We start from the raw sequence: 27084 nt of genomic DNA, 5'->3' as shown, positions 1-27084 counted from the left end.
TCTACTAACACCAAGAAATGAGATGATTAAAAACACTTAAGTGAATTACAAAGTTTTTGGATCCAATAATAAGAATTGCCAGAAGTCACTCATATCACCAAGCTAGTCAAAAGGAGTACTCACATGTGGACCACAGTCAGACATCTTATTAATCTATTTTAGTCATACTGTTACTATGCTTATCCCTGAATTCTTTAACGTAAAAATAAGATTATAAAATTGCAGAGTCTTTTCTATATTAAGTATTCTGAAAAAATGAACTCCCAATAATCAAAAGAATATGGCCAAGTTGAAGACTTCTTGCCCAGACTTGTGTTTTATGGAACAGGATGATCTCAAAGAAAGTACAAACTGAAGAGAAAGCTTTGCTGAAATTCTCAGCTTCGCGTAGTGCCTTCCCTGCTGTCAGTAGGAGCTCAGGTTTTGAGAGTGAGTGCTGGTGTGATCTAGGCGATTTTCTTCCTTGTTGCTGCTCCCCAAGCTGATTTGCAGATGCTCAAAGCATCTGTGGTCTCTCCAAGTGTCCAGCCTCTCCCTGCTGTGCAGTACTGAGGGTGCTGTGCTCAGCCTGAGTGCTGGGGCTGAGTCCAAGGATATGAGCAGACAGTGCTGCAGAGGGACCTGCTCAGGCTTCAGCCCAGGCTTGTGCTTGTCTTTGATGAACAGTGCCAGCAAAAGCAAAGCGTCAGGAGATTTACAAAATTACAAAGACCTGAGAGAACTTAGCAGGTAGCATTCCTGGAAAAGGTGCTCTTGCCTCTCTATTTCATTAAAGTATTCTAATTTTTGTTATCCCTAAGTATCCAAGGTCTCTATAAAGTTCAGTTAGTTATTATTTTCTCTTGTTGTGATGACAGTACAGTTATTATCCTTAACACTGGGTGCATTTTGTTAAGCAAATACATATATAACAGCACAATGCAAGCAAGTGGAACATCCAAGGAATGACAGTTTTTCCCAGTGGACAGCTTTTGCACATATTATTCATCATTTGGATCACATCCCTCATGCATTGTTTTACATGAGCTTACAAGAACAGGACAATGTGAGTATCAGGTATACTTTCGCTGCCTTATGACACAAAATAGCTCAATTTTTGTTGTTGTTTTATCTTGCAGAGTTCTTACCAACATCGTTGCCAAGTGCCACGAAGAACAACTAGACAACTGCATCAATTCTTACGTGACAGTATGGCCGCTGCTGGAATGTTAATATTTTGGGAGGGATGGATTGGGTTTGGTGGTTTTGTGGTTTTTTTTTTTTTTTCCTGTTTACTCTTAGTTGTACTTGTTTGTAGCTTTTTCTGCATTTGCATCATAATTTTCTGCCACTGGTGACTGGGAGGCTCTGGTTAAGAAATTTTTAAAATCTTCTGTTGAGGACAAGCTGCTGCTCGGGTCTCTGCTGCTGCTGCTGCAGCTTTTTTTCCATAAAACACCAAGTTGAGCAAGCACAGGAGGGAGAAACTGCAGTGCATTCAGCTGGTAACTAGAACTTATATTTTAGGACCAAAACCTAGTGCAAATGCACTACCACTGAGCTTTTAGGAGTGTAGAATTAGTATCAGTCTTTGTGAAATGGTGCTTAACCAAGAGCTTCCCCTGTGCAGGGTTTGAGAGAAGGGAAGGAGGAGATGACTACATGAAAAATCATGAAACTTCAGCTAGATAGATACCAGTGAGAGACATTTGATGCTGCTTGCAGTCTGCAGTACTCCTCTTGACTGTGATGAGATTTTTCACTATAAAATATCTGGCCATCTGTGTTATACGGGTACAGGGTTGCCCTCGCAAGGCAATCCCTCTGAATCCCTTTCAATCCACTGAAAAGGATCCACAAGTAGTCATTTTTATGAACGAGGTACTTGGTGCTCTTCACGGTTTCAAGATGGCTTTATGTCTCTTAGGAAGCTATAGCTTTTTAACTAAGCTTTTGATTATGAAGTTGATTCTAGTCTCAAGATCCCTTGTTTTTGCATGTGCTATTGTACATAAATTCTTTTCTCATCTGTGGAATTCATATTCTTGTGACTTTTCCCTATTTCCTCAGCCTTTTTTTAATCCTTTATTGTTTTGAAGAATAGGATATATTTAGAATATATATGGGTATGTACTGTGTATGGAGATTGCTTCTGGACAAGCTGTGGTATTACTTAAAAAAACAAAGGAGTGGCCTCTTTAAAGATGATCTCCTTGTCATCTGTATCAGTTGGACATCCATCAAATGAGTATGAAAAATGCTGTTGGCCATCAACTACCTCATCATCAGTACACTTGGGTAACAGCTGTGTAAGCTGAGAGTTTTATGAGGCAGTGTTTTTAAGCAGAAGCACACATTAACTGCTGCTACTGGCAGGGGCAGAAAAATACATAGACAAGGGATCCCCATTAAGGGTGTTACACTTTTTATTCCCTTCACTTGCCTTTGTTTTTTTCTCTCTCTTTTAATTGCAGTGGAGAGCGATGATAAATTTTGTTCTAGTCATGCCTGATGAATCAGTAACGAGAAAGTTGTCATATCTTTGAGTGTTATGTTTGCTGACTTATCTGTGTATTTCAAATAGCAGAATAAGGGAGAATTTAAGGTTATTCAAAGAGTTGAAGGAGATATTGCCATCACTTTGTCTCTTGTCTTGCTCTAGTCAGTGGTGACAGAACTCATGGAGATCATGATAGCAGTGAGAGATCCCCCACAATCATGGAAAGAAACTATGAGAGGCAAACGATTGTGTGGAGTGCTGGCTGTGATGATATCCTGCTTCACTGTGCAACTAGTAGTTCTCATAAAGTACATTTCATTTGTGGATGATGAGTAGTATATGTGACATAAATTTGGAGGGAGGTGTTTCACTTTAGGAATAAAGTGAAAGCAAATATGTTCCTGATAAACTGGGGACTTTAGCGTGTTCATGGGTAGAATAATGAGAATATGTTAGGAGTTGGACTGCTAAATGGGAAAACATTTTAATTTCAGTGTTGACAACTGTCGATTGATATTTTCATGGCATGGATTTACTTTTCTACTTTATGAATGTAGGTGTTTATAGGTCATGCACCTCAGCCTCTGAATTGTTCAATTTTAGTCCCAAGAACTCTGATTTAAACACGGAACTCTGCTGAGGTCCAACAGAGCTCTTCAGGCTCCAAAATAAATAAGCTATGTAACATGTAAATGTCGTTAATTAAATGGGTATTAAAACCTCTTCTCTCCAATATCGTTTCAAAATTGAAGTAGATGTCTATTACGTGACCACCTAATCATCTTTGAAACTACAGGTGATCATTAAGTCACACCATAAGTCCATTTGGCTTGTTTTCTCATTTCCAGCAGCAGTCAAAACCCAATAACTGGTAATCTCTTCGTTTTCCATCTGTAAGGAAACAAATACCTACTTTACAAATGCTGTTTTGGGAATAAGTAAGTTGAGAATTGTGACTCACAATGCAGCAATAATGCGAAATTACACTGACTTAAATAACTGGACCCAGAAGTGCCAAACTGCACGGGGAGAAGCTTATGGCATCTGCTGTGGAAACAAAGCTGAATATTAATAACGTGTTTCCAAGAGACATTAGTTTCTTTTGCCAACCTGGTTGTATTGAAAAGATTTTTGATCCCAACTGATGCCCTGTCAGAGCTCTTGCTTTAGGGAAGGCACAGTAGTACCAAATTATTAGCTTAAAATGTTGAATAAAACTCATAGTAGATTTATGAGTTCCAAGCAACTTGGTAGATAAATTCCTTCCTTGAAGGCTCAGTTTCTAAAAGGGGGTTTAGTTTTCCCCTTCAGTCAGCTGCAGTGGGTACTCTACACCTTTCAGGATGAAGAGTTGTTACCAGCTCTGAGTAGTTGTTGCCACTGGAAGGAAGGAGCAGGTGAAAGGTAGCCTGGACTAGGTGGGTGAAAAATCCTCCACACTTCCTCTGCTTGCTTATTCTTTTCTTTCCTGGTGAAATGGCTTGAAAGGCAGTTTGGAGGTGTCAGGATCCTATCCTCTATTGAAAAGTAAATCATAGCACTGAATTTAAGCAGAATTTCCTCTTGATTCACATTAAGCTGAAATCAACAGAAAGCTGTGTTTAAAACACAGGTTTTGTAGGGGAGCAGCGTTGTGCCATTACTGCCAGGGAAATTGAACTTTCATGTGAATGCATTGTTCAGTCAAGATATTTTGGCAGCAAAGATTGTTGGCTATCAGTGTTATACAAATAATTTATCATCTCCAACTGAGGCTTTTTTATGTTTGTTTTAATGCACATTTTGAAAATTTTCATTTTTTCTTCCTTCTTCAGTACGTGTTCAGGACCAAATCATTTGATGAAAGAACTGTCCATGAGGAGCTGTCCAAGAATGTGACTAGTCTTCTGAAGTCAAATGAACAAGTAACTGTGAAACAGGTTTTAAAGGTGAATGATAGCTTGAATTAGCACATTTGTAGTTTAATTACTGGTTTTTTGCCTGAAGTTCACTTACCTCTTTCTCCTCTTCCTTTTCCCTCTACGACCTTTGCGCAAATCATGTCCTGCAGTGATTCAACAGTCAGACTTATCAGACCTGCTGCAGGTTCTCAGCATAACACATTTCTCAGGATTCTGTGGTTTGCGTTATAAAATTCCTCCTGTCTTTTACAGCTCAGTCAGAGTCTGAGACCTAATTCTTACACAATATGATGTGAGCAATTACTTTTACGATACTTTGTTTTAGTTTTTAACTTGGAAGATGCAGGGAAAATATTGATCTGTATGAAATTTATTCATGTGTAAGGCCTCTGGGTTATGGTACGAGAGCTACCCAGACCAGCCCAGGACTTCCCAGAGGCAAAAATATGTTCACCTGTTTAAAGTGAGCCAGTTCTGATTTCCTGTACTGAGCCTTTAGCAAAAAATAGTCTGAAAAAAGCAGGAAACCTGGGCCATGCAAAAGTACTTGTGGTTGGGTTTGTTATGGGATGGTTTGGGTTTTTTTTCAATGTATAAGCTTTTGGAGTGTATTTGTTTCATATATATCTGTATCCTACCTATTCACTATTTCAAATGGTATTTGAAGAACCACTCTGTTCAAGTTCCATCTTATTCTGTGCTAAATTAGCAGTCTGATAGAACTAACAAGGCAGGTTATTCTCTGAGGTTCTCTGCATCACACCTTTCTGCCAGTTAACTGCAAACAACCCATGAAGATGGTGCTCAGTAGGAATGGGAAGATTGTAGGAGGTGTGCTTGGTCCTCATTGCAAAAGGCCACAATAACAAAATGCCTGAGAGGGCTTCACCTTTCTTAAGGACATGATCCAATGTTACTTAAATTTCTTAGTTTATTTGTCATGTAGTGTTTAACACTGTGCATTACCGAGACATGCAATCCGTCTGCAAGGAATGGTAATGCATCATAAGGTGTTTTCTCAGGTAGTCAGTATTCATTCACTCTTTTCCTTCTTTTGAACAGCATTCCTGGTTCTTCTTTGCAGTTATCTTAAAATCAATGGCACAGCACTTGGTTGATACAAACAAAATAAAGGTAAGTATATGTATATACAAAATCTTAGCGAGTAGGCAATCCATCTCTTAGGGAAAATATAAAATGCAGAAGCCCAGGAAATACACTTGAATATACTTGAACTTTTCTGCTTGACTGGTCAATAAAATAAATGCTGTGATACTTGGTAAAATATTTGGTTGACCTACAAAAACATTATATTACCTGCTAGGCTCAAACCTGTTCTTGACTGTACAAGGATAGATTAAGGATAGGTTGAGGACATATTTCCCACTTTCCTATGGACCCGATTCTTTTGTTTGGGGTTTGTGCTCAGAATGGATCCATGGAACTCTAGGAATATTCTTCTTCTATGTGGAATGGCCTGTGGTTTATTGTCTTTATTCTTGGCCTGAATGTTTAATGTGCAACATCATGCACTCTTCAGCTGATGATCTATTCCCTGCTTAGGTTTCTCGAACTCAGAGGTTTCCAGCATCATTTCAAACTGAGCTGGATATACTTGTGATGGTCTTAGCAGACCACGTTGTTTGGAAGTACAAAGATGCTCTTGAAGAAACCAGGAATGCAAACTACAGCACTGCCAAATTTCTCAAGGTGAGGTGTTCCGTCATTACAGCATATGCTCTTATTTCCCCATACTTATTACAAACTCCAGACTATTCTAGTCTAGTCAAAGGGAGTAAAACCAATTCTGAGTTGAATGATGGTTTAGTTTCCAAGTTCAGTGTTGACTGATTGTTCATTTTTCTATGGCCTTTGGTCTTTGAGGATGCAAAGGCTTCATGTAAATCTGCTCTAAAGCAATTGTAATTCATTTCTGTCTGTGCTCTTAAAGAGTCAAAGTTTTCAAGTTTTGCAGATTCTTACATTGTATTCAAATGGGTAAAACATTTGGAAAGGAATGAGACTGTAGTTGGACTTGAGCTGCTATTCTTTTTTTAAATGCTGTAATTCTGAGTGGCTGTGGGTGGATTAATTGTCCCTAATCAAGGAATCTTGTTTGAATGTGTGTAGCAGAAGGCTTTGCTAGTATTGCAGAGTTCAGGAGCTGCAGAAAAGGAGGGAATTCAAGATTGCATTCTCTAGCTGGTAGGCAAGGAAAACATGTCAGTAACTGCAGAACCAAGGCCCTCAAAACCTCTACACTTTCTGCCAATATTTAGCCCGATCAGTCATAAAGAGCTGTGTTCTCATCATAAAGCAATGTAGTGGCACACTTGGTCCCAGAGAGAGAGCATAGCCCAGACAATGAGCATTGTGGCTGGACTGGTTCCTCACCAGTCGCTGCCCTGTTGCTGAGGGAGATGCTCAGCTCCCGTCACCTGCCAGTTCCAGTGGCGGATGCAGTGCTGCCATACAGGACTGACTGCCCTCAGAGACGCTTTCCCAAGAGGTGGTTATTTTAGGCTGCAGACACAGTGCAAATGAAAAGTTCGATTAACTCATTGTTACTGAAAACAGGTGTAAAAATCAAGGGAGATTCACCAGGTCCCTGATGTTCCTTTCCCTGCCTAAGACTAACCTCATCTGCACACATGGTTCAGGTGTACAGGTGACACAAAGTGAACAGCCAGCTAAATGAGGCCATGTATTGGGGTTTTTTCTATAAAATAGTAATTCTTTTTCCCCCCCCTTTCTTAGCGCTGTTTTACGTTTATGGATCGTGGATTTGTGTTCAGGATGGTTAATAACTATATAAGTATGTTTGGAGCTGGAGATAGCAAGGTATGGCTCTGATTTATTTTTTTGTGTCTGTTTTTTTAAAGTGATGACTAGCAGAATATTTTTTATATTGAAACTATTTATGATTCCATGACTTCACCACGCTCAGAACTCAAGTCAGTGAAAACATTTAGGATAAATATGGATTAAAACCTCTTGGGTTCATTCCATGTATCCCCTTTCCTGGGAGTATATAGCCATGTTCAAACAACTACTCAGTGAGACCTGCAAGAGCAGACTGCAGAGACTGCTCAGACCAAAGCATCCAAAAGACTGAATTTAAGCCTTAATTCTTTGAAAGTACACTTGTCTATAAATATCATCAGCAACTGGAAATAATTTTCTTTGAGAAGAGTAAAGTAAGAGCATATGAAAAAGTTATAATTGTGTAAACTCAAGTGAGACTGTAACATCTTTACTTTGTGTGGCTGCCATGCTCTTACCTCACTGACGATGCAAGAAGGCAAAGCTGTTCCAAATTTGTTTGTGCTGGCTGTGGGGAAAATTCCCTGCAGCCTGAATTTCTTCTATAATACCTGCAATAGTCACTGACATAATTTGAACAATAAATTTCAAACAGCAAGAGGTCCCCAAATTATTCAGCTTGACTCCTTTGCTCTTCATCCATCAGGATGAGTCACAGGCTTTTTCTCTTCCATGCCAAGGTTTATGAGGTATCATACCAGAGCATATATATAGTAACAGAATGTATTCAAGAAATACGCTTTGAATGACTCATCTTACCCCAAAAAGCTCACAATGCTTTTGTCCATTAACTTTTTGTGATTTTTTAGTGGTAATGTGCATTTGTAGCTAAAGAATGAGATTACTCCAGGTCTGCTTTCCCTTTTACTAAAACCAACTTCATTCTGAACGCAGGTCTTTCACTTAATCTCTGGAACAGCTGTAGAATGGAGTCTCTCAGTTATTAATGTCATAGCCTGAAGTCCCTAATTCTGTAAACAATATTATGCAATCTGAAAACTGTTTCCACATTTCAAACTTCCCTAAATACATTCAACCATAGAAACAGATGTTTAATTAAAAAAGCCCATTAATGGTCAGTCAAAAAGCCTGAGATTAATCAGTGTGCAGAGCAGTACTTAGCACCTTCTTGGCAGTAAGCGTGTGAACAGTGCCAGCATCCCTCCAGATCCATCTGCCAGCATGTGTGGGAGTGGAATCACTGTGGAGTTGTGACAGATGTGCAGCTGGAGTAGGCTTTGTGGCACTTGGAAACAATAGTCACAAAATAAAATGAGAGATTTCTGACCTCAAGGAGAGAGAGGCCTTGAATTGTTTTCATTTCAGTCCAATGCCTAGGCAAGAGTCAGTCTTCTTAATGTGCAGAAAGATTTCTTTCTGTGTGTTTTTTGCCTCTTTAACTGGATTATTTATGTATCAAAAAAAAAAGATACTGCAATCTGACCTGTCTTTTCAGAAAATTTAACAGTGTATATTGTTGCCTGAATATTATGTGGGCATATCAGTCTTAGTGCAGTTTGAATTTATTGTAATTCTGGATGAAGCAACATAGTTTCTGTTTCACAGAAATATCCCTTATGGTATTCCATATTTTGACATTTGGATATTGTTTTGGGAAGCATTTCTTGAAAAGTTGAAATACCTCATTAGAAATCAGTTCATTGCTGTGTTCCCTCAAAATGTCACAGTTCCTCTTGGGAAACACATTTCAGATGCTTCACTTCTTTATTTGCCATTAGCATGTCCAGCTGTATTCCTGAAAAGGTACTATAGTGCAATAAACATTTCAGGGGAAAATTCCCTACCATCCCCTACTTGGTAGACTCTGAAAAGTGAAAACTGCATGTTCTAGGTATCCCAACCTGATGGTGGCAGCAGAAATGCTACAATTTAATTTTAGTGCAAATTAAAAGACATCTACAAGTGCTTTGTAGTGTAAGGGCATTCAGAATAGCCCTGAATGACTGCTTTCTGCCACTGAGAACAATGAGATGAGATGATGGAAATAAACATTTGTTACTGGAAATCATGTATTATCTTTATATCTCACTGTCACATCATTACAGAAGGAATGATAAATTCTTCAGGTAGCTGCAAGGCTCCAAAAAGGGTCTGGATGGCATCTTTGAAGGGAGATATTAAAGAAATAATAGTAGAACTATATGTTATCCAAATCCCTTGGAGCTGAAACTCACTGGCATCAATAGAGGAAGTTTTTACTACTGTCAGTAAGCTCTGGGTCTGACCTATGTGGCTGAAACTGTAAAAAAAACCCAAAAAAGTCATAATAACTATGATGGGTCAAAATTTCTGTGGACTGGAGATGATACTTCACTATGATTAAATGCTGTAGTATATGTCATCAAAAGACCCAGTGCAGCTTTAAGGATACCTTAAATATTTAGTTTGGATCAAGCTTAGGTTTATCAGTACATCTTCAATGAAAAATCATAGTTTAAGAATTCAAAAAGCTTGTTTGTCTGTGATGAATTCTTTCGATAACAGAGATGAAAACCACGTGTTTATTGTTTGTGCAGCTTGGCAAAACAAGCTCTAAGGTTTCATTGTTGGGTGTGAGTGTGAAGTTTGAGGTAGAGATTAGTAGTAGTGGAGCTCTGTCTCATCACTTTCCCTGTTTAAATGTGAACTGAGCCATTGCCTGTTGTGATTTTTCAGACTTTACACCAGTTCAAATTTGACTTTCTCCAAGAAGTCTGTCACCATGAGCACTTTATCCCTCTGTGCCTGCCCATACGGTCTTCAAACATTCCTGGTAAGGGTTCCCTCGGGTGGGTTTCTGTACAACAGTGAATTGTTGGGAGGTTCAAAGAGCAGATAATAAATAACTCTCTCAAGAGCTGTGTCTGAACATCAGGCTCAGAAGCCCCAAACAGCTTTTCAGGTGTGGTACTTAAGCAGTGCAATAAAAATAACATAATTTCAGTATGCCTGTAAATGAATGCAACCTCTGGCAGCTCAGTGAGGGGGAGGGAGGTGGAAGCTTCTCACTGGAAGTTTTAACTGGAATTTTTGTGATGACTGATTTATTAAATCAGTAAGGCTAATGCAGTAGCCTTGGGAGGTGGTGAGCTTGGGAGGATTTCAACAAGTACAGCAGGAAGGAGGAGAAGCTCAAACAATGTCTCGTCTCCTTTTTACTTCAGTTTTCAGCATCAAAAAATGAGTTCAGTTCTGACACTCAGATCTTTTCTCAGCGTAGAAGCTGTTTAGTTCAAATTTGAGTCAAATTTTTTACAAAAAAGCAAAGCAAATTATTTTTACAATTAATACCATTAATTGAAAAGTGGATTATTTTTGCCTATTTTCTTATGTTTATGAAAAATGAAGACACTGTGACGCCTTCAGAATCAGCACAGGAATATCGAACATCAGGTATGAACAAAATGACTGCATAAGTGAGCAGAATTTTACTTTGATCACTGCCACTGTATTGTGGCAAATATTAAACAAAAGTTATTTATCATTTTCAGAAGTGTAATTGCTCTCAAACTCTGTGGTTTAGAACTTGTCTAGCTTAGGATATGGGAACAACAATTTGGACTCTGTGCCCCCAAGAAGTCAATAGTCTAATGAGAAAACAGTTGCGATTCTCATGTGGGAATGTGTATATAAATCATCTTTTATTATTAAATAGTAAAAACTGCATGATTTCAAGAGATGATTAGACTAGGTCATTCTGAGAAGTGAGGGAGCAGAATGAGGCAGTCAGACCAGGAAATCAAGGTTTTGAGCATTTAGAAAATGAAGGCGGGGGGGAGGTTGTATGTAACCTATATATTAATTTAAACAGTCTTGTCCATTCTATTCCAAGACATTCCAGAGTACACACTGACTAATGAGTTTTGCCGTAAACATTTCCTAATTGGAGTCCTGCTGCGGGAGGTTGGCTTTGCCCTGCAAGAAGACCAGGATATCAGGCACTTGGCTTTGGCTGTGCTTAAAAATTTGATGGCCAAGCATTCGTTTGATGATCGATATGCAGAGCCGGTAAAGAAACTGTTTGTTCTTTTTCATTTTCTTGTTCATACAGTAGCTAAACACACGTGAAACTTTCTTAGCCACTGGTATATGTTTATTAGTTTCTTGATGATTATGTCGTATCTTTTATTTTTAGGCAAAACAAGCACAAATAGCAAACCTGTATATGCCACTCTATGGAATGCTTTTGGACAATATGCCAAGGATTTACATGAAAGATATGTTCCTCTTCAATATCAATACTTCCAATCAGGTAATTCAGGTGATTTTTTTGATTAGATGTGTTATAACCATACCGCTTTAAAAACTAGAAGCAGATTTCTGCAGGGGTGTTGTGTCTTTCAGTCCTTCCAGCGAACGAGCCCATTTCATCTGAGCATTGCTAATGGCAATTAATGTTCCTTTGCCAATGCTGTGTTAATGTTTTAGAAACAGATACTAGTTTGACTTGATCCATCCTTTACAGCTTCCACTGTGAGAGAGTCTCATATGGCAGGTAACTTTTCAGCATATTATGGCAAGCCTTGATCCTTTAAAGGCTGTCATGTCAAAACAACTGAAAGTAGGTTCTCAAACTCAGCGTCTTGGATAATGACCCGGGAGGCTTTTCTAAATTCTGAGTGATATCACCCACTGGAACTTTTTCCGTTTCTTTCAAATACAGGGATCCAGGGACGACCTGAGCACAGCCGGAGGGTTTCAGAGCCAGACAGCAATGAAACATGCAAACTCTGTGGACACATCCTTTTCCAAAGATGTTCTGAACTCCATTGCCGGTATAAATGACAGATTGAACAGACACATAGGCAGATTTGTGTGTATCTCAGTCCATTGTGCTTTCTGCTTAGAATTCATTGAGGATATCCATTAACTTTTTTTATACCATATCCAGGGAAATATGGTATGCAATGTTTCTCTTCCCTTTGAGTGTCTTTGGATTGACTTTCTTTCTCTTGTGAAGCTGTTCTACTTCCACTGCTTCACTTACTCTCCTGCTTTGGAATGATGCCAGTATTCAGGCTCTAAGAAATCCCTTTGCTTGAGTTCATTCTTCTAGTCTCTGCCTGACTTAAAAATAATTACAAGGTTTCTCCTGAAAACTCCTGATGTCTCATGGAGGCAAATATTCATAGTTTTTCCAGGCTTAATGGAAGAGTAGAAACACAGTTTACTTTGTTCACTACCTCCAAACCCCATCTCAAAATTCAGGGAAGTGAATTCAGGCATCTTTCCACTGATTTTTTGTGGCTTTAGGTCAATTCTTACAGAATGCAACAGGCCATTTTAATGCCGTGAAAAATGGCAAACTGAATCATTATACTTCAACTTGTTGCATGTTTTCAGTACTAAATGTACCCATCAATAGCTTTGCTATTGGAAGTTCAAAGCACTTGTCTCAATGCAGCATGTGACACGTTTTAAGTTCTCCATTTTTTTGTTAGTTTTTGTATCCATAAATGTTTTAGTTTAGCATGTTTGCTATGACTTTCATTTACAGCCTTTTCATCAATAGCTATCTCTGCAGCAAACCATGCTGACTCCAGAGCTTCCTTAGCAAGTCTTGAATCTAACCCAAGTACCAATGAAAAAAACAGTGAGAGAACTGACACGTGTGAAAAGGTACATATGCAAATGTTGAGAATGCTTGCTGTAGGTGGGAGCCCGTCACTGTACTTAATGAGGCCCTTTGCTGTCACCTCAACAGATCATGAGACCTTTGTCTTTGATTGGGTCAACTCTTCGTTTTGACAAGCTGGATCAAGCTGAAACTAGAAGCCTTCTTATGTGCTTCCTTCACATTATGAAAACCATTTCGGAAGGTAAAAAATGTGCATTCACTACGTAATTTATGTTGCTGTAAAATACTGTGAATGCTGAATCCAAATGAACATTAAATTAGAGTAATTATCAGTGTATTTTAAAGGCTTTGGGCTAAGTTTAATTCCCTGTAACAGATACATAATTTATTTTAATATCTCCCCTTAGATGCACTGATTTCCTACTGGTTGCGAGCACCATTCTCAGAAATAACAGACTTTTTCAGCATTTTAGAGTAAGTTTACTTTGTGGTTGATTTTGTGTTGAATATTCTAAAGTGCTGGCTGCAAACAATTCCTATTGGGTCTGTCCACCTCTTGGAATAGTCTGAGATACTCTTGTATCTTAAATTATTTTGCCATAGTCTTCCAAAGTCATAATGAGACATTATTAATAAGATCTGTGTCCTGCAATATGTTGTAATTTCCATGAACAAGGGTCATAATGCTTTGGGTCTTCCTCCTAAAAGAGATCTTCATATTAGTCTCCCATTTGGTGTTGAGCTTCTCTTCTTCCCTGGAGAAAAATATTTAGCTCCCCAAAACTTTCCAGCCATAAGATAAGTCACATAATGTAGGATGACTTGCTTTTCACATCCCCAGGGTGGTTTGCTCAATCCAATCTATGCATGACTGCAGAATCCAAGCGGGTAGCTGGTTTTGAAATTTCCTCACCATTTTGTAGTTGAAATGTGAGTTATTTAACTACCAGGCCATGGGTCTCATTGAGGCACTAAGATTTGGCATTTTTTTCATAAGTACGAAGCCATTAATAGGCATAAAATGTGTTGTTTTGTCTTTCAGGGTTTGTCTGCAAAATTTCAGATATCTAGGAAAACGCAATATTGTCAGGTAATTCTGTAGTTACAGACTCTGTGTTGCAGTATTGAAATATTACAGCATTTATTAGACTTAAATGAGATTAACAGTTTATCCATCAATTTTCTCTTGAAAGAATCTGTTTGTCAAACTGAAGCCAATGTGTGCTTCATTTTTTCTTTTATGCCAACAATGTTATCGTGATGTTCTGGATATCTGCGTACATACCTGCCATAAAAGATGAATTGCATGATGTGATAACCATTATTGCATTTATAACCCAAAATACTGGGCCATTCTCAACCACATTTCTGTGCATATGCCGAACAAGGGAACTTTGAACACTGTATTGGAAAGAATGTCATGGAAAGAGTAGTTTTAATGGGCATAGATAATTGTTTCACAGCAATAAAAAAAAAGGTCTCCTACCTGTCTGAAAAAATGTGAGATCATGTTCAGCTGTGAAATGTGGAATGCACGCTTTGTCTCAGCTGATGTTCATTTTTAATTTTATGTTACTGCTGTGAACTTGTCTGTGTGTCATGCAGTGTAAAAATTAAAGGTCGCCAGATGAACCAGTCCATGCTCCATGGCAGGTTTTGTCAGGCCTGCACTTACTCTTCAGGGACATGGCAAAAATAAATGTCATGTTTCGTAACAGATCAACACATATTTTCTCTTTCCTTAACAGGAAAATTGCAGCTGCTTTTAAGTTTGTCCAGGCCACCCAGAATAATGGAACCCTTAAAGGTTCGAACTCTTCTGGCCAAGCATCGGGGCTGCTCTCACAATGGTAATGTCACATTGAATTACAAACTCTATAAACCCTCAGCATTTGCTGTCATCCTCCAGCCCTTGTACTCTGTGACAGCATTGACTGAAAAGAGGTGGACAAAACATGTACCAAATTTCAAAGCCTCCAAAGCTTTAAATCATAAAAAAGTTGTGTCTCTTCAGCTTGACTTACAAGCTGTTGGTTAAAGTGTTACTTTCAGGGAGTAATTCTGTCCTAGAATATTATTAATTATGTAAATTTATGAAATTACACTTTTAAAAGAAATAAACAGGAAGTGTATTTTAAGAAGTTGCCTGAATTTTGAGATGTTAAATCTTCCTGAATTCTATACTAGTTATAAATACAAAAACCTTTCAAGAATTATAATAATCACTGGTATTTTAGTTCTAAGCTTCTCATTATAAATTAATGATGTGTTTGTCAGCATCAAAGAGGATTAAAAGAACATGTGTGCATATGCACACATGTATTTTTACTGTCATTTTCAGTTTGTCGTAATTTTTTTCCCCCTCATAGAAACTCTATTATTTCTTTCTTGAGCAGGATATATTTTTCTGATATTCTGAGCTAACAGAACTCACCTCAGTTTTTCTTCACCCAAAACCAGTTTTCTAAACATCAGCCAGCTATTTAAGCTGATGCATTTCTTTTCAGTGCTTAAAGTTTTGTCCCCTGTGATTTCAAGAAATCCCAGCACATGTTTTTGTCCACCCCACTGATTTCCTTCATCTTTGTTTCTCTGAAGAATTTTGCATCAGTTTGTTTAATTCAGCCATTGGGAAGCACTGTAGTAACTGACATAGAAAATTCTGATAAGGCACATTAGTTTGTTCTTTTTTTTCTGTTTTTAATGGTACCTTTCAATTCCAGGATGCATTCTACTTCAAGTCACGATGGCCACAAGCACCACAGATCTCAAACATTACCAATAATCCGTGGCAAAAATGCACTTTCTAACCCCAAACTCTTGCAGATAATAGACAGTAGCACTGCAAGTAAGTACAGAAATTATTTACTTCCCTGTGGAATTCTGTGGGGTTTAGATCAGGCTCTATACAGAATTTTTCTTGACAGGATGTTCTTAAAATTATGAGATTGAAGGCATCTATCCCACTTTCCAATTAGGTTTCTTTCCTCCTTTGAGGATGAACAGAAACAGTGACAGGATGTATTCACACCACTGGTGCAGTTGGTGAGAGTTGACTCAAACTTCCCCTTTTATCTCCTATGAGCAGTTTTCTTCAAAATACCACTTTGATTAGAAGTGCAGTTTGGACCTCATCTCTGCTGTGATGAGACTTACGGACCAGATTGGAGAATTAAATAATCTTTAGCAACACTCAGGAGATTGTTTTTCATCTTTCTTTTATTATGCTGCAGGCACCTCTAATGAAACAGACATTGTACAGTATGTAGACACAGAGGCAAACATCGCTACAGAAGTTTCCCTCATAATCCTTGACCTGTTGTGTCTTTACACTGTGAATCACCAGGTATGTTTTGCTCAGTTTCTTTTCTGCTTGAACGGGTGGGATGCGGGGTAAAAGGAAGGCCTGGGGGAGCAAGCACACAGAAAGTTAAAACATTGAGACAGCAGGATAGGGAAATAAGATATGCCAGTCCTCAATGTAGGTCTTTTAGAAGGGAATTGGTTCATAGTACCCAAACTGAATAGAAGGAGATGGAAGAAGAAAAACATCCTACGTATCCAGGGCTATGTACAACCCTGCTCTGCTTGGAATGTCTTGCATTTTCTGAATCACGCTTATCCCACTAGAATTCAGAGATTTTTGACAACAGATTTCCAAACTGCTAATTTTCTCTATCTCTGCAAGTCAGCAGGTGTATTCTCTGCCTCTTTAGAAATGGCTCAGATTGCTTCAGCAAGCCCAGATGACTTGCTGAAGGTCTCAAACTGCAATACAGAAAACAGCTCCTTTTACATTTTAGTGTTCCCTCTCTGTCACCCTAACCCTTAAATACAGTGTATACAATCCATGAGCAGTGCAGGCATAGCAAAGTGCTTTTCTTGAAAACCTGCAAGAGTCTGCAGCAAGCTGGGAAGCATCATCTGCAGAAATTTTACATTGAAAAAAATATCTCTCTAGGAGCGCTCCAAGGTAACGTCCAGCAGATCCTTCTTCTGCTTATTCACTTCAATAATCGCAATGTCATGTCTTGTCTGTGAACTTTTCAGAGGCAGCTCCAACAGTCTGACTGCCAGAATGTGTTGATGAAGAAAGTCTTTGACACGCACATGCTCTTTTTGCAAATCAACCAGTCAGCAGCAGCTCTCAAACACGTCTTTGCTGCTCTACGGCTGTTTGTAGGCAAGGTAACTCTGGGTTTATTCTGTTAGTCGTGCCTATCAATACATTACAGCAAGTACAGCTTGGGGACAATTGGACACTTGGAAAGAGTTCTGAACTTCACTGTATTAATACTTATTCCTGACAAAGATGGTCTGATTTACTGCTGATTAAAACTAAGAACTTCACAATGTCTGAAAAAACAGTTTTGGTTTTGAAATCAAAAAATTTACTAAGAAAGAGAAAGTTTTAATGTAAGTAGATAAGTGATGTCCAGCTCTGTATCCATTGACTTCCCTGCTTTTGCCACCTATGGAAGAAAGCTTGAAACCCTAGAGGTCCGTGGTCTTCATGGCAGATACCTGGTTTGCAGAATCCAGCAGTGAATGATTACTGCTGTCCTTGGAGGAACTAGCAGGAGTGTGTTCCGTACACTTCACCAAAAGTTCATCCGCACTAGTACAGTTTTACAAATGCCTAGTTTTAAACATAGAAGAGCACTGGGGAAAAGATATGGCTGTGTGTCAAACTGTTTCTTTGCTTGCATTGCATTTGTGTAAACGATCATGGGCAATTAGGCACTTGGTGCCAACTGCAGAGGCTGCACAATTTCCAAGTCACAGGCTTAGATCCTCTGAAAAGCAACCAGAATCTAGCACTCACATAACAATTGCTCTGGGGAAGTGAGAATAAGCAAGGCTGGCCTCGGTTCCTAAATGTTTCTATGAAACACAAGAGTGTAGCTGAGTTTACACCATGTGGCCTCCCTCTGGTTGTTGTCTCAGGGGAAAGAGGAGGAAATCATGCTTCTCCCAATAGTGCAGCTTCAGGACATGGGGGAGATAGGAAGTAAACCATCCACAGACAGCTTTAAACGACATACGGCTTTAAATGGTCATACCAGACAGTTGGGAACGGAAGAACTCTATGCAATGGGGAGAATGAATAAATATCCAGAATTGCCCTTCTCATTTATGCTGTAGCTTTTGGGATTGAATTCTCCCTTTGTGGTTCTGTGGGAGCAGGGTTCCATTGTGGTTCCTGCAGCAGAACCCCTCAGGCAGTAATTAAGATCTATAGCGCATGTACACTTCCATCTCCCTCAGTCTTCTATTACATTCACCCTGCTGGTAATAGTGGGTATGGTTTGGAAAGCCATCCTTCTCTGTTGTCTTGTGCTGTTCAAACTCTTGACCTCTGGAAGTTCACTGACTTTGCTACTCAAAATATTTTCCTTCTGTTGAGCAGCTTTTATAACAGTGCAGAACTCCCCCCTGCTTTTCCTAGTCAGCTATCCTGCATTCCTTGCAGATTCCCTGCTGCTGGGCTTGCTGTGAGCCAGCTGCTGTCTGGGCTTCCTAGAGGCCAGTTTGATGGCATACAGTGTTTGTATGAAAACCTGGGTATAGTTCTTAATTAATCTTAATTTTCATATGGGATTATGTTTAGTTTAAACCCTAGTTTGAATAACTGTGGGAGAGTTACTGAAAGGTTAACAAAAAAATTGTTAACTCAGAATAACTGCACAGGACCTGAGAGTAGTACTGAACATATTCACGCATTTTTTTTCGATAGTTCCCATCAGCATTCTTCCAAGGACAAGCAGATCTCTGTGGTTCCCTCTGCTATGAAATCCTGAAGTGTTGTAACCATAGGTCACGTTCAACTCAGACAGAAGCATCTGCTCTTCTTTATTTTTTCATGAGGAAGAACTTTGAATTTAACAAGCAGAAATCAATAGTCAGATCCCATCTACAGGTAAGTGAAGTGTGAGATCATCAATATTTAACTGATGTGCATTAGTTTTTATCATTATTATTTTGATGCATTGAAGCAAGGCTATCCTTTTGGAGTCCTCAGACAGGCAATTCTCTGTGGCATCTTGATTTTCCTGCCATGTCTGAAGCTGGACTGGATTCTCTGCTGTTCTTGGGCTGCTCAGCTCTGTTCCAGGGAGAGACAACTGCTATGAATGTAGCCGCATTGCCAGATTAATGGCTATTCTTGACTCACGTGTGTTGCTTACAGCAGTGGGAGCACTGTCTGATTCTGTTCTTTAAACAGAATCAGACAGTACAGGAACAGACATGTTAAGTCCAGTAATAACGTGTACGCTTCAAAATGTGAGCAGTTACAAAATCTGGAAAGATTATTCAGTCCTTGACTTTGTGCATGTTACCTTCTTAAGAAAGGTATAAAAGTGCACTAGCGCCTGGTACACTAAGTCATACTGAAATAGGGGTTAAAAACTCTTCCGAAACTCTGATTTCTTTGCTAATTACATCCTGTGTTTGCTCCCCCTGTGCAGCTCATCAAAGCAGTGAGCCAGCTCATAGCAGATGCGGGGATTGGCGGATCTCGATTTCAACATTCACTCGCAATTATAAATAATTTTGCTAATGGAGACAAGCAGATGAAAGTAAGAAACATTTTTTGTCGATCACTACCTCTTGCAAAAGGTCAACAATTTCACAGGAGCAAGTGTTTCAGTGAATAAAATTGCTGGCTCTTATTATCCAGTGATTTATGCATTCATGTGTCTTTCACAGGCAACTTGAAGTTCATGAAGGTGTTTGTGACTCAGAAGCTTAATAACTGAAAATAATTTTTAAACAAAAAATATTTTTGTTTGAAAATTGTATTATTTGGTTTTTATTGCTTATTTTGTTCATTTGCCTCATGTCAGAGGTCATGCATTGTGACTAATGGAACACAATTGCAGTTTACAATTTTTAGTCTACAATCTCTCCCTTTCCTCTGTTCAGTAAATGTGTAGCAGAAACAGGCACAACAGTTGGCTTTTGTAAGACCTTGCTAACTCCTGGAAAATGCACTTGGCTCTTAGATGAGTTACCACTGCTGTTATAGTAATTGTCTGTACTAAAATTTTTGAAAAAATATTCTGGTTTTTAATTTTTACCATTCTTGTTGAAACATTTGTCAACATGTATTTTCAGTTTTATACTTTGGAGGTGTTGTCCTTTTCTGAAGGTGACTTTAGGGTATCTCCACTGAGATTAATAATAAAGTTGGCATGGATCTTAAATAAGATATAATTACAGTTCTACTTGCTTTTGAAGTCCAGCTTTGATTTCACAGCACTGCAGTCAGTCAACCTGCTTCTGTGACTTGATCATCTCTGTGTGACTTAGAGGAGGAAGCATTTATTTTCACTTACTTTTTCTGAATGTTTTGCTTTTAAACAAAGCAAAGGATGGAAATAAGTCTGAAAACAAATGTATTTCACCACTCATCTAAAAAGAAAAACTGCAGAGCTGAGCTAAATATGCTGAGAACAGCTGGTGTGAGTAATATAAGGACTCTGTTTTAATCTGGCACAGTGTGAGAAGGTCAGGAGCCAGACTTGTGCTTTATTCCCATGGTGAAACATGCTGGGACTGTAGTTAAGCAGGACTATCTATAGTACATGGTGCTGTTGCTCAGAGGAAAGTGTGCAAGGATCCAGTTCTGGACCCAGTAAGCAACTGAGCAACACCCGTCCCAGTTCCCTGACTTCAGCAGAGCTGTTGCACAGGGGCACTGGAACAGGTGGCTGACATGGGCCACCTTATAGTGCTGTGACACATCAAGAAAGAACATCCAGGGTTTGTGTGCAATGTGTGCATGCTCTGGAACTGTGACTGCTCCAAAGCGTGCCCAGTTAGGGAAGGGGATGGAGGTCTTCTGTAAGCAGAACTTTAGCTTGTTCAGGGATGCTGCATGTGGCTCTTTGGATGGTTTCAGTGATGCATTGCTTATCTTTCCCAAAGAACGTTAATTTCCCAGCAGAGGTGAAGGATCTGACTAAGCGCATCAGGACAGTTTTGATGGCCACAGCTCAGATGAAGGAGCATGAGAAAGATCCCGAGATGCTGGTGGATCTGCAGTACAGCCTAGCAAATTCCTATGCCAGCACACCTGAGTTACGCAGGACATGGCTCGAAAGCATGGCCAAAATTCATGCAAGAAATGGAGATTTATCAGAGGTAATGTAAATAAATGAACAGGAAATCCATTTGTCTTCAGGCTGAGCTGTTCTGATGAAAAGGGCTTTGAAAGACAAACAGCAGTAGTGAGTTAAGAGAATCATACAGTATCTCTCATCTATTTGACATCAGAAGAGTACAGGTGATAGGCTCATCCCAGCTTGCCTGATCATGACGACCTGATACGTGCTGGAGCAAGATGTGAAACTGTCTGATAGGGAAGCTGAGGGCAGTGTCACTTTGACATCTCTGCTGCTTACCCCCATCAGGCACCATAGCTGTAGTGCAGACGAGGTTATGAGCAGTAAGTAACTCACATAAAGGATTGTCTTCTTCACCACTATGGCCCTAGGAGAGGAGCTTTGCTTATAATGTGTTGTCCTTTTCATCAAAGTCTAAATGGGTGATGCAAAATTCTACTGCATAACCCAGGAATACCTTATTTATTAAGTAATCTTAACGATTGTCTTGAGAAAATCTAGGTATTTACATGAGATACCTCGTGAAATTTACACTTCAGGAGGATTTCATCATTTAATCCTTGATTTTCTTAGATTAGTTTTGTATTCCCTTTTCTGCCTCATGACTTGACAGTGCTGAAAGTACATGCTCGTTATCATGCTGTAATTCAGTGTACTTTAACATATCCATGTATGTTGGTCTCTCGTTACAGGCTGCTATGTGCTATATTCATATTGCTGCTCTCATTGCAGAGTACCTGAAGAGAAAAGGTAAGATCAACATATTCAAAACCAACTGTGTATCTATAAATATTATTGTTGTTCAAAATCGTTTTTGGCTATCCTGCTTTCCTTCCTTATACGTAAAGTATTCTTAAAGCAGCTTGAATTCTTCCCAAATACTTTTTTTTTTTAATATATCATAAATGCTAGTCTTAGACTGGAACAGTGAAAGTGTGTGTTGTGTAAAGAGGTTTAATTAAATGTTTAGCAAGCTAGTGCTAATACAGAATGCTTCACTTGTTAGTCTGTTGTTATTAAATATGCATGTATTAACACATACGGTAGCAGTATACTAATACCATCTTACAATACCATAGGTTACTGGAAAATGGAAAAGATTTGTACCTCACGTATGCTCCTGGAAGATGCTCAAGTCTCTGATAGTAATGTGTTACTAACAACTCACAATGGAGGAAGTGAGTGCTCTAACCATGCCTGTTTGTGGGTCAAATAACATTAGGAGATCAAACTACTGTTTCCCAATTGATCTGGAAAAATATCAACCAAAGCAAAACTGTTTCTAGTGCATGATGAAGGCTGTTATAGAAAGCAATGTTGGAAACATCATGAGTTCCTTTCCTGATGCTCTTTGGCTGGTTTGATGGATTGCTCAGAATGCCTCTGATTATGGGCTTTTGCAGCAGGAAAATCCCTCTTGGGTCAATTGGTGTTTAGCATGCAAATCCATGTCCAATTCCTTGGCTATCCAAAGCTGGGAGGGCAGGGGGATGGAATTAATATCAGGTTATCCATATGTAACATAGTATAGATCAAGGGGGTTTTTAAAATCTATGATACTTATTAACAAATAAAGTGCAGGCTTATATTTTTTAATGCTTCTGTGCTGATGGTTATTTAGTTTATGAAATGTGTATTTCATACTAATTCTTAGCATGAGATATGTTAGCAATTTCCACAAAGAGCAATTTCCAGGGTCAAGGACAAATATCTGGGGAAGAAAGAACATTTTTGGAAAGAATGTAGTCCTTCACGACATTTCAAAGTGTCTGTGGACAAGATGAAAAAATGCATCCTTTTAGAAGGAAGCTGTCTGTGAAGAGCAGTATTTCTGAAACAGTTCAGTAGTGGTAAAATACTTTGCCTGTATAAAGATTATAGTAGCTGGAGTGAAGTCATTTTAAACCTGCACTTAAATGGTTTCCAGAACTTGAGAGAGAGAATGGAGGCCACCATCTCAGTGTATATGGGTTAGCTTTTTTAATTGTGCCATAGTAGCATTTTCCTACTTTTAAATTAAATATGGGCCATGCCAGGTGTTTGTCCCCTCCACTGGCAGCTTTACCTTCTCCACTCCAGAGCAATAAAAAAATCCTTGCAGAACAGACTCTTCCTGGTCTGTAAAGTGTGGTACCTGTGCAAGTTGTTTCTGCTGCAGCCGTGGCACTAAGGCCTCAGCTTAACAAATACTCAATTTAAGCTCAGTTTTATTCCTTGTGAGCCTTCCCATCAGCAGCTGCTGCCACCAACACGAGCTTACTGCCCCATGGCAGCACAGCTGACCCAGGGCAGGACAGGAAAGCCACTGCCAGCATGGTCTGAGCCCAGCACAGGCACAGCATGCCCTGAGCCACCTCCCCTGGGCTGTGGCAGACCGGGGGGACTGTGTGCCCCGGGACACCTGACAGGTGGGACACGTGCAGGTTCCCCAAGTGTGAATTGTGTCACCTCAGCCTGCGAGGGTAATTCCTGTGCACAAAGGAGTGTTGCCCATGAAGCTTTGCAAGGACTGCCAGTACTTACAGCTCAGGAACCAAAATGCCAGAGAGAGGAATAACACTGCATCAGGAAAATGCTATCGTTCCCCTTTGCCTGGAGAAGTGGGTTTCTATTACTGAGGAAAATGTGTAATAGTCTCATAAATTCAATCAGCTCTATTTGTGCTTCTCATTACTTGGGCTGCAAAAAAAATGAACTCATCAGCTCTGTTTTAATGGCATCTAGTAACTTCTTGAAGTATCTGGTTATTTAGTCATTGATAGCCTTTCTTATGACTTGCACTTCAAGGCTTATTTTCCATGGGATGGCCTGCTTTTCTGAGCATTACCCCCAACATTAAAGAAGAAGGTGCTATGAAGGAAGATTCTGGGATGCAAGATACTCCGTATAATGAGGTCAGCAACATTAACATTTATATACCTGTTCTGTATTAACAGAGAGAGTTATTTCTAGTGAATGCCTGTGCATGTTACAACAAATTATAGTGAGTGTACTCACGCAGCATTAAAAGGCACACAGCTTTTGAGTGAAATGTCACAGCTGTTGCACTGGTGTTTAGCTAAGGAGAACATAAATTACCAGAGCTGGAAGTCAGGGCAGAGGGGAGCCCATGAAGCAAACCCATTCATCTGCATGAGATGTCAACTATTCAAGTATTTTCATGTTACTGTTTTTTTAGGGATTTTGTCTAAAGAAGAGATAGGCCACCAATACCTGATTAAACATTGTGTAATTGCAATAAACCTTAATATAGAAGTTCTAGAATAAAAATGAAGTAGTGGGTATGTGCTTTTGCTGCATTGCTGTTCGTTAAATGCCACCAGCTGTCAAGTCACTGAACTATTTGCATTTGTGACATTGCAGAATATTCTCGTGGAACAGCTGGAGTTGTGTGTTGAGTACCTCTGGAAGTCTGAGAGATATGAGCTTATTGCTGAGGTTAACAAGCCTATCATTGCTGTTTTTGAAAAGCAGAGGGACTTCAAAGTAAGTGGGTGTTTGGTTTGGGTCTTTTTAATTATCCTAAGGCAACAGTAAAGATCAAAACTTTTAGGGGAAAAAATGTGCTTTCTTTAAAAGGAACATTTTTTTTCTTCCTGACTGTAATTTCTCTTTTTAATGTTTTGTGCTGTGAAAAAATAAAAAGCTCTGGTGTCTTCCCTGCCTCTTTTCAGCAACAGTAAATGTAAAATTTTTCAAACAAACCTCTTGTCTTAGCCAGTGGATATGATTTTTTACATGGGTTTTAAACCAAGAGCACAATTGCATTGTATTTAAGTTTAGAAAATGCTGATAAATTGTGTGATTTCTTCACATTTTCAGGGTTTCTTAATTTCTTATTTACTTGGCAATTTCAATACATAATGGATAGCTAGATGATAATCCCATTTACTGATTTTTCTGGGTTTAAATTTAAAGAGACCCCAAATGGTAGGTAGCAATAAGCTGTATGCTGAGGAAGCAGGTCCTCAGATTTTAAATTAGCTGAAATTTTGGTTCACTCTCCTGAGAAAGTGCTGCCTAGTGGTAATAGTGAATAGCACATCTTTGTGTGGGGTTGGGAGCTGATTGGAGTTGTTGGCACCTTGTTCCCACCTGCCTAAACGACACTTGAGTTCTCTGACCTCTTACTAGGTCAGCACCACCATCTGGTGGTGGGATGATTCTCTTCCTGTGTGACCCTGTACACAAAGGCTCCACTGCCACAAAAGTCCTCAGGAGATGACAGAAACCTTGAAATGAATCTTTAGTGACTGCTAACAAGGTTAAACTACTCCCTTAGCATGTACAGCCATCTTTGCAAAGGTTTGGGAACTCAGTTAAGGCAAGCCACTGTTGTGCAGAGCTGTGGTGGCATTTCCAAAGGTGCTGGCACACCCTCACCTCACCTCCCCTCCCTCTGCCTGTTTGCTCATGCAGAGACTGTCTGACCTGTACTACGACATCCACCGGTCCTACCTGAAGGTTGCAGAAGTAGTGAACTCTGAGAAACGTCTCTTTGGGCGATATTACCGGGTGGCATTTTATGGGCAGGTAAGTGAACTTGGGTTCTTTTGTCTCCACAGAGTCACAGATTTCAGACCTGTTCCTGATATAGTTCAGGGAAGCACTTGGTAGTGAGTCCCAGGATAGAAACTGCCTCGTGGGTCAGATTCCCAGCAGGATTTATTCAGGAGAGAGAGCACTCAGTTGCCTCTGTGTAAACCACTGCTGTGGATTTAGTGATGTATCAGAGAACAGACTTGTGTGTCAGCTTTAGTTCTTGACTTCGTCAGGCAAAGCTGAGACTGAGGCAGGGCAGGTTTTTTCAGACTACAACATAAATAGAACCAGATAAGACATCTTTGATGTATGGCACTCTCCTCTAATAGAGCTTAAAGCAGAGCAGTATGCAGTAGATGCTTTGTTGTGTTTTTCAATGACTCTGCCTTCTGCTTCCAGGCCACCTCTGATTCTGTGCAATGTACTGTAGAATAGCATTATTCCCTCTGCTGTGCTTCAGCACCCTTGAAGCATTATTTTGTGCTTTCTTCCACCACCAACCAGTGTAGCAATCCAGCATGTTCCTTTTAGTCTTGGTTTTGACAAACATACAATTTCCTGTGCTCTGAAATATAAAGTGTGTAAACAACAGATTGATGTGAATCATTCTGTTTGCTAATTAGATTTTAATGCAGAAATTTGCTCTTTTCTCCTTTTGATCTTATTCAAGGCTGTGGTAAGTCTAGTTCTATTGCATGTTTTGTTTAATTCTCCTCACATATCCTCCATCCTTCCCTCTACTGTTACTTAACATTAATTTTCCTGTGCTCTCAATTCTTTGGTTTGTGGCAGATGAAATAACGTTGCTGCATTCATTGTTGCATCCTGCAAACTAACTTTTGTTTGTTCAGTTACCTGAATTACCGAGCTGTATCTGTCATCATGTTGTGTGTGCACAGTGGGGCCCAGTGCTGCATCATCTCATCTCAGTGGAAATTCCTCCCAGCTTCACTGGGAGCAGGATTGGACCCCTTCTTCCTCTGTTGAAAGTCTGGGGTAGCATTAATGCTGTTTGAATGCAAGCCTGTTTTCCTGGCCTGTGCAGCAGCTCCCAGGTGGAGGGCTGTTGTGTCAGTCCGAGGGGTTTGGCAGTGGTCACTGGAGCACTCTGGGCAGGCAATGGCCGTGGTCCTGGCAGTCCCTTGTAGGAGCAAGCAGATGGGGAGTCAGAGGGGAATAGCAGGTCCTGGCTCTCTGGACAGATCAGCACAGCTGAGCTTGCCAAATGCACGGAGAAAGTGAGCTGCACCTGAGGAAGGGCAGTTTTTCTTATGCCTGGCCTTCAAAATGGGAGCAGCACAGGGCAAAACAAGACTCTCCTACGTGCAGCCTCCTGCCAGCACTCTCCCACAGCCAGTGGCTCTCCCAGTGGGTAATTTAGCTACAGCACTTCTGCTGAACTGGGTTAGCATCTCTGTAACAGTGCAATGACTTTCCAGGTGCCAGTGCCACAAGGGCAATTTCATTTCAAGAGCCTTGGTGCTGTAAGGTGTATGACTTGGTCATAGGTGTGTCTTCCTCTTTTTGTTCCCCCCAGTCACTGGGTTCTAAAGGCAACAAGCACTGCTTTCTCCTTGCCCTTCGCAGGAAAACATGTGATGTGGCTGCTGTTCCTAAGTGAAATAAAAGCTG

General features: G+C 39.8%; 1 protein-coding gene across 1 annotated transcript in view; it reads left to right on the top strand.

Annotated features, from left to right (window-relative positions):
* Positions 1-27084, top strand: part of DOCK10 (dedicator of cytokinesis 10) — a gene marked incomplete at its 5' end in the record, with an annotated part of 144254 nt that overhangs the window by 105457 nt on the left and 11713 nt on the right. Inside the window, 26 exons of the mRNA XM_082287920.1 lie at positions 1119-1188; positions 4294-4407; positions 5443-5514; positions 5944-6090; positions 7138-7221; positions 9880-9976; positions 10552-10596; positions 11036-11211; positions 11339-11455; positions 11867-11978; positions 12701-12822; positions 12908-13022; positions 13189-13255; positions 13824-13871; positions 14530-14631; positions 15505-15629; positions 16015-16127; positions 16832-16969; positions 18519-18701; positions 19252-19362; positions 20714-20929; positions 21603-21660; positions 21990-22088; positions 23698-23804; positions 24274-24396; positions 25330-25443. Coding sequence (XP_082144046.1) covers positions 1119-1188; positions 4294-4407; positions 5443-5514; positions 5944-6090; positions 7138-7221; positions 9880-9976; positions 10552-10596; positions 11036-11211; positions 11339-11455; positions 11867-11978; positions 12701-12822; positions 12908-13022; positions 13189-13255; positions 13824-13871; positions 14530-14631; positions 15505-15629; positions 16015-16127; positions 16832-16969; positions 18519-18701; positions 19252-19362; positions 20714-20929; positions 21603-21660; positions 21990-22088; positions 23698-23804; positions 24274-24396; positions 25330-25443 — 2875 coding nt within the window. The remainder of the gene's footprint in view (positions 1-1118; positions 1189-4293; positions 4408-5442; positions 5515-5943; positions 6091-7137; positions 7222-9879; positions 9977-10551; positions 10597-11035; positions 11212-11338; positions 11456-11866; positions 11979-12700; positions 12823-12907; positions 13023-13188; positions 13256-13823; positions 13872-14529; positions 14632-15504; positions 15630-16014; positions 16128-16831; positions 16970-18518; positions 18702-19251; positions 19363-20713; positions 20930-21602; positions 21661-21989; positions 22089-23697; positions 23805-24273; positions 24397-25329; positions 25444-27084) is intronic.

The sequence above is a fragment of the Coloeus monedula genome, assembly GCF_965178545.1.
Source record: "Coloeus monedula genome assembly, chromosome: 10".
Lineage (NCBI taxonomy): Eukaryota > Metazoa > Chordata > Aves > Passeriformes > Corvidae > Coloeus > Coloeus monedula.
Note: the sequence above shows the minus strand (reverse complement) of the source record. Positions and strands in the feature narration are given on the sequence as shown.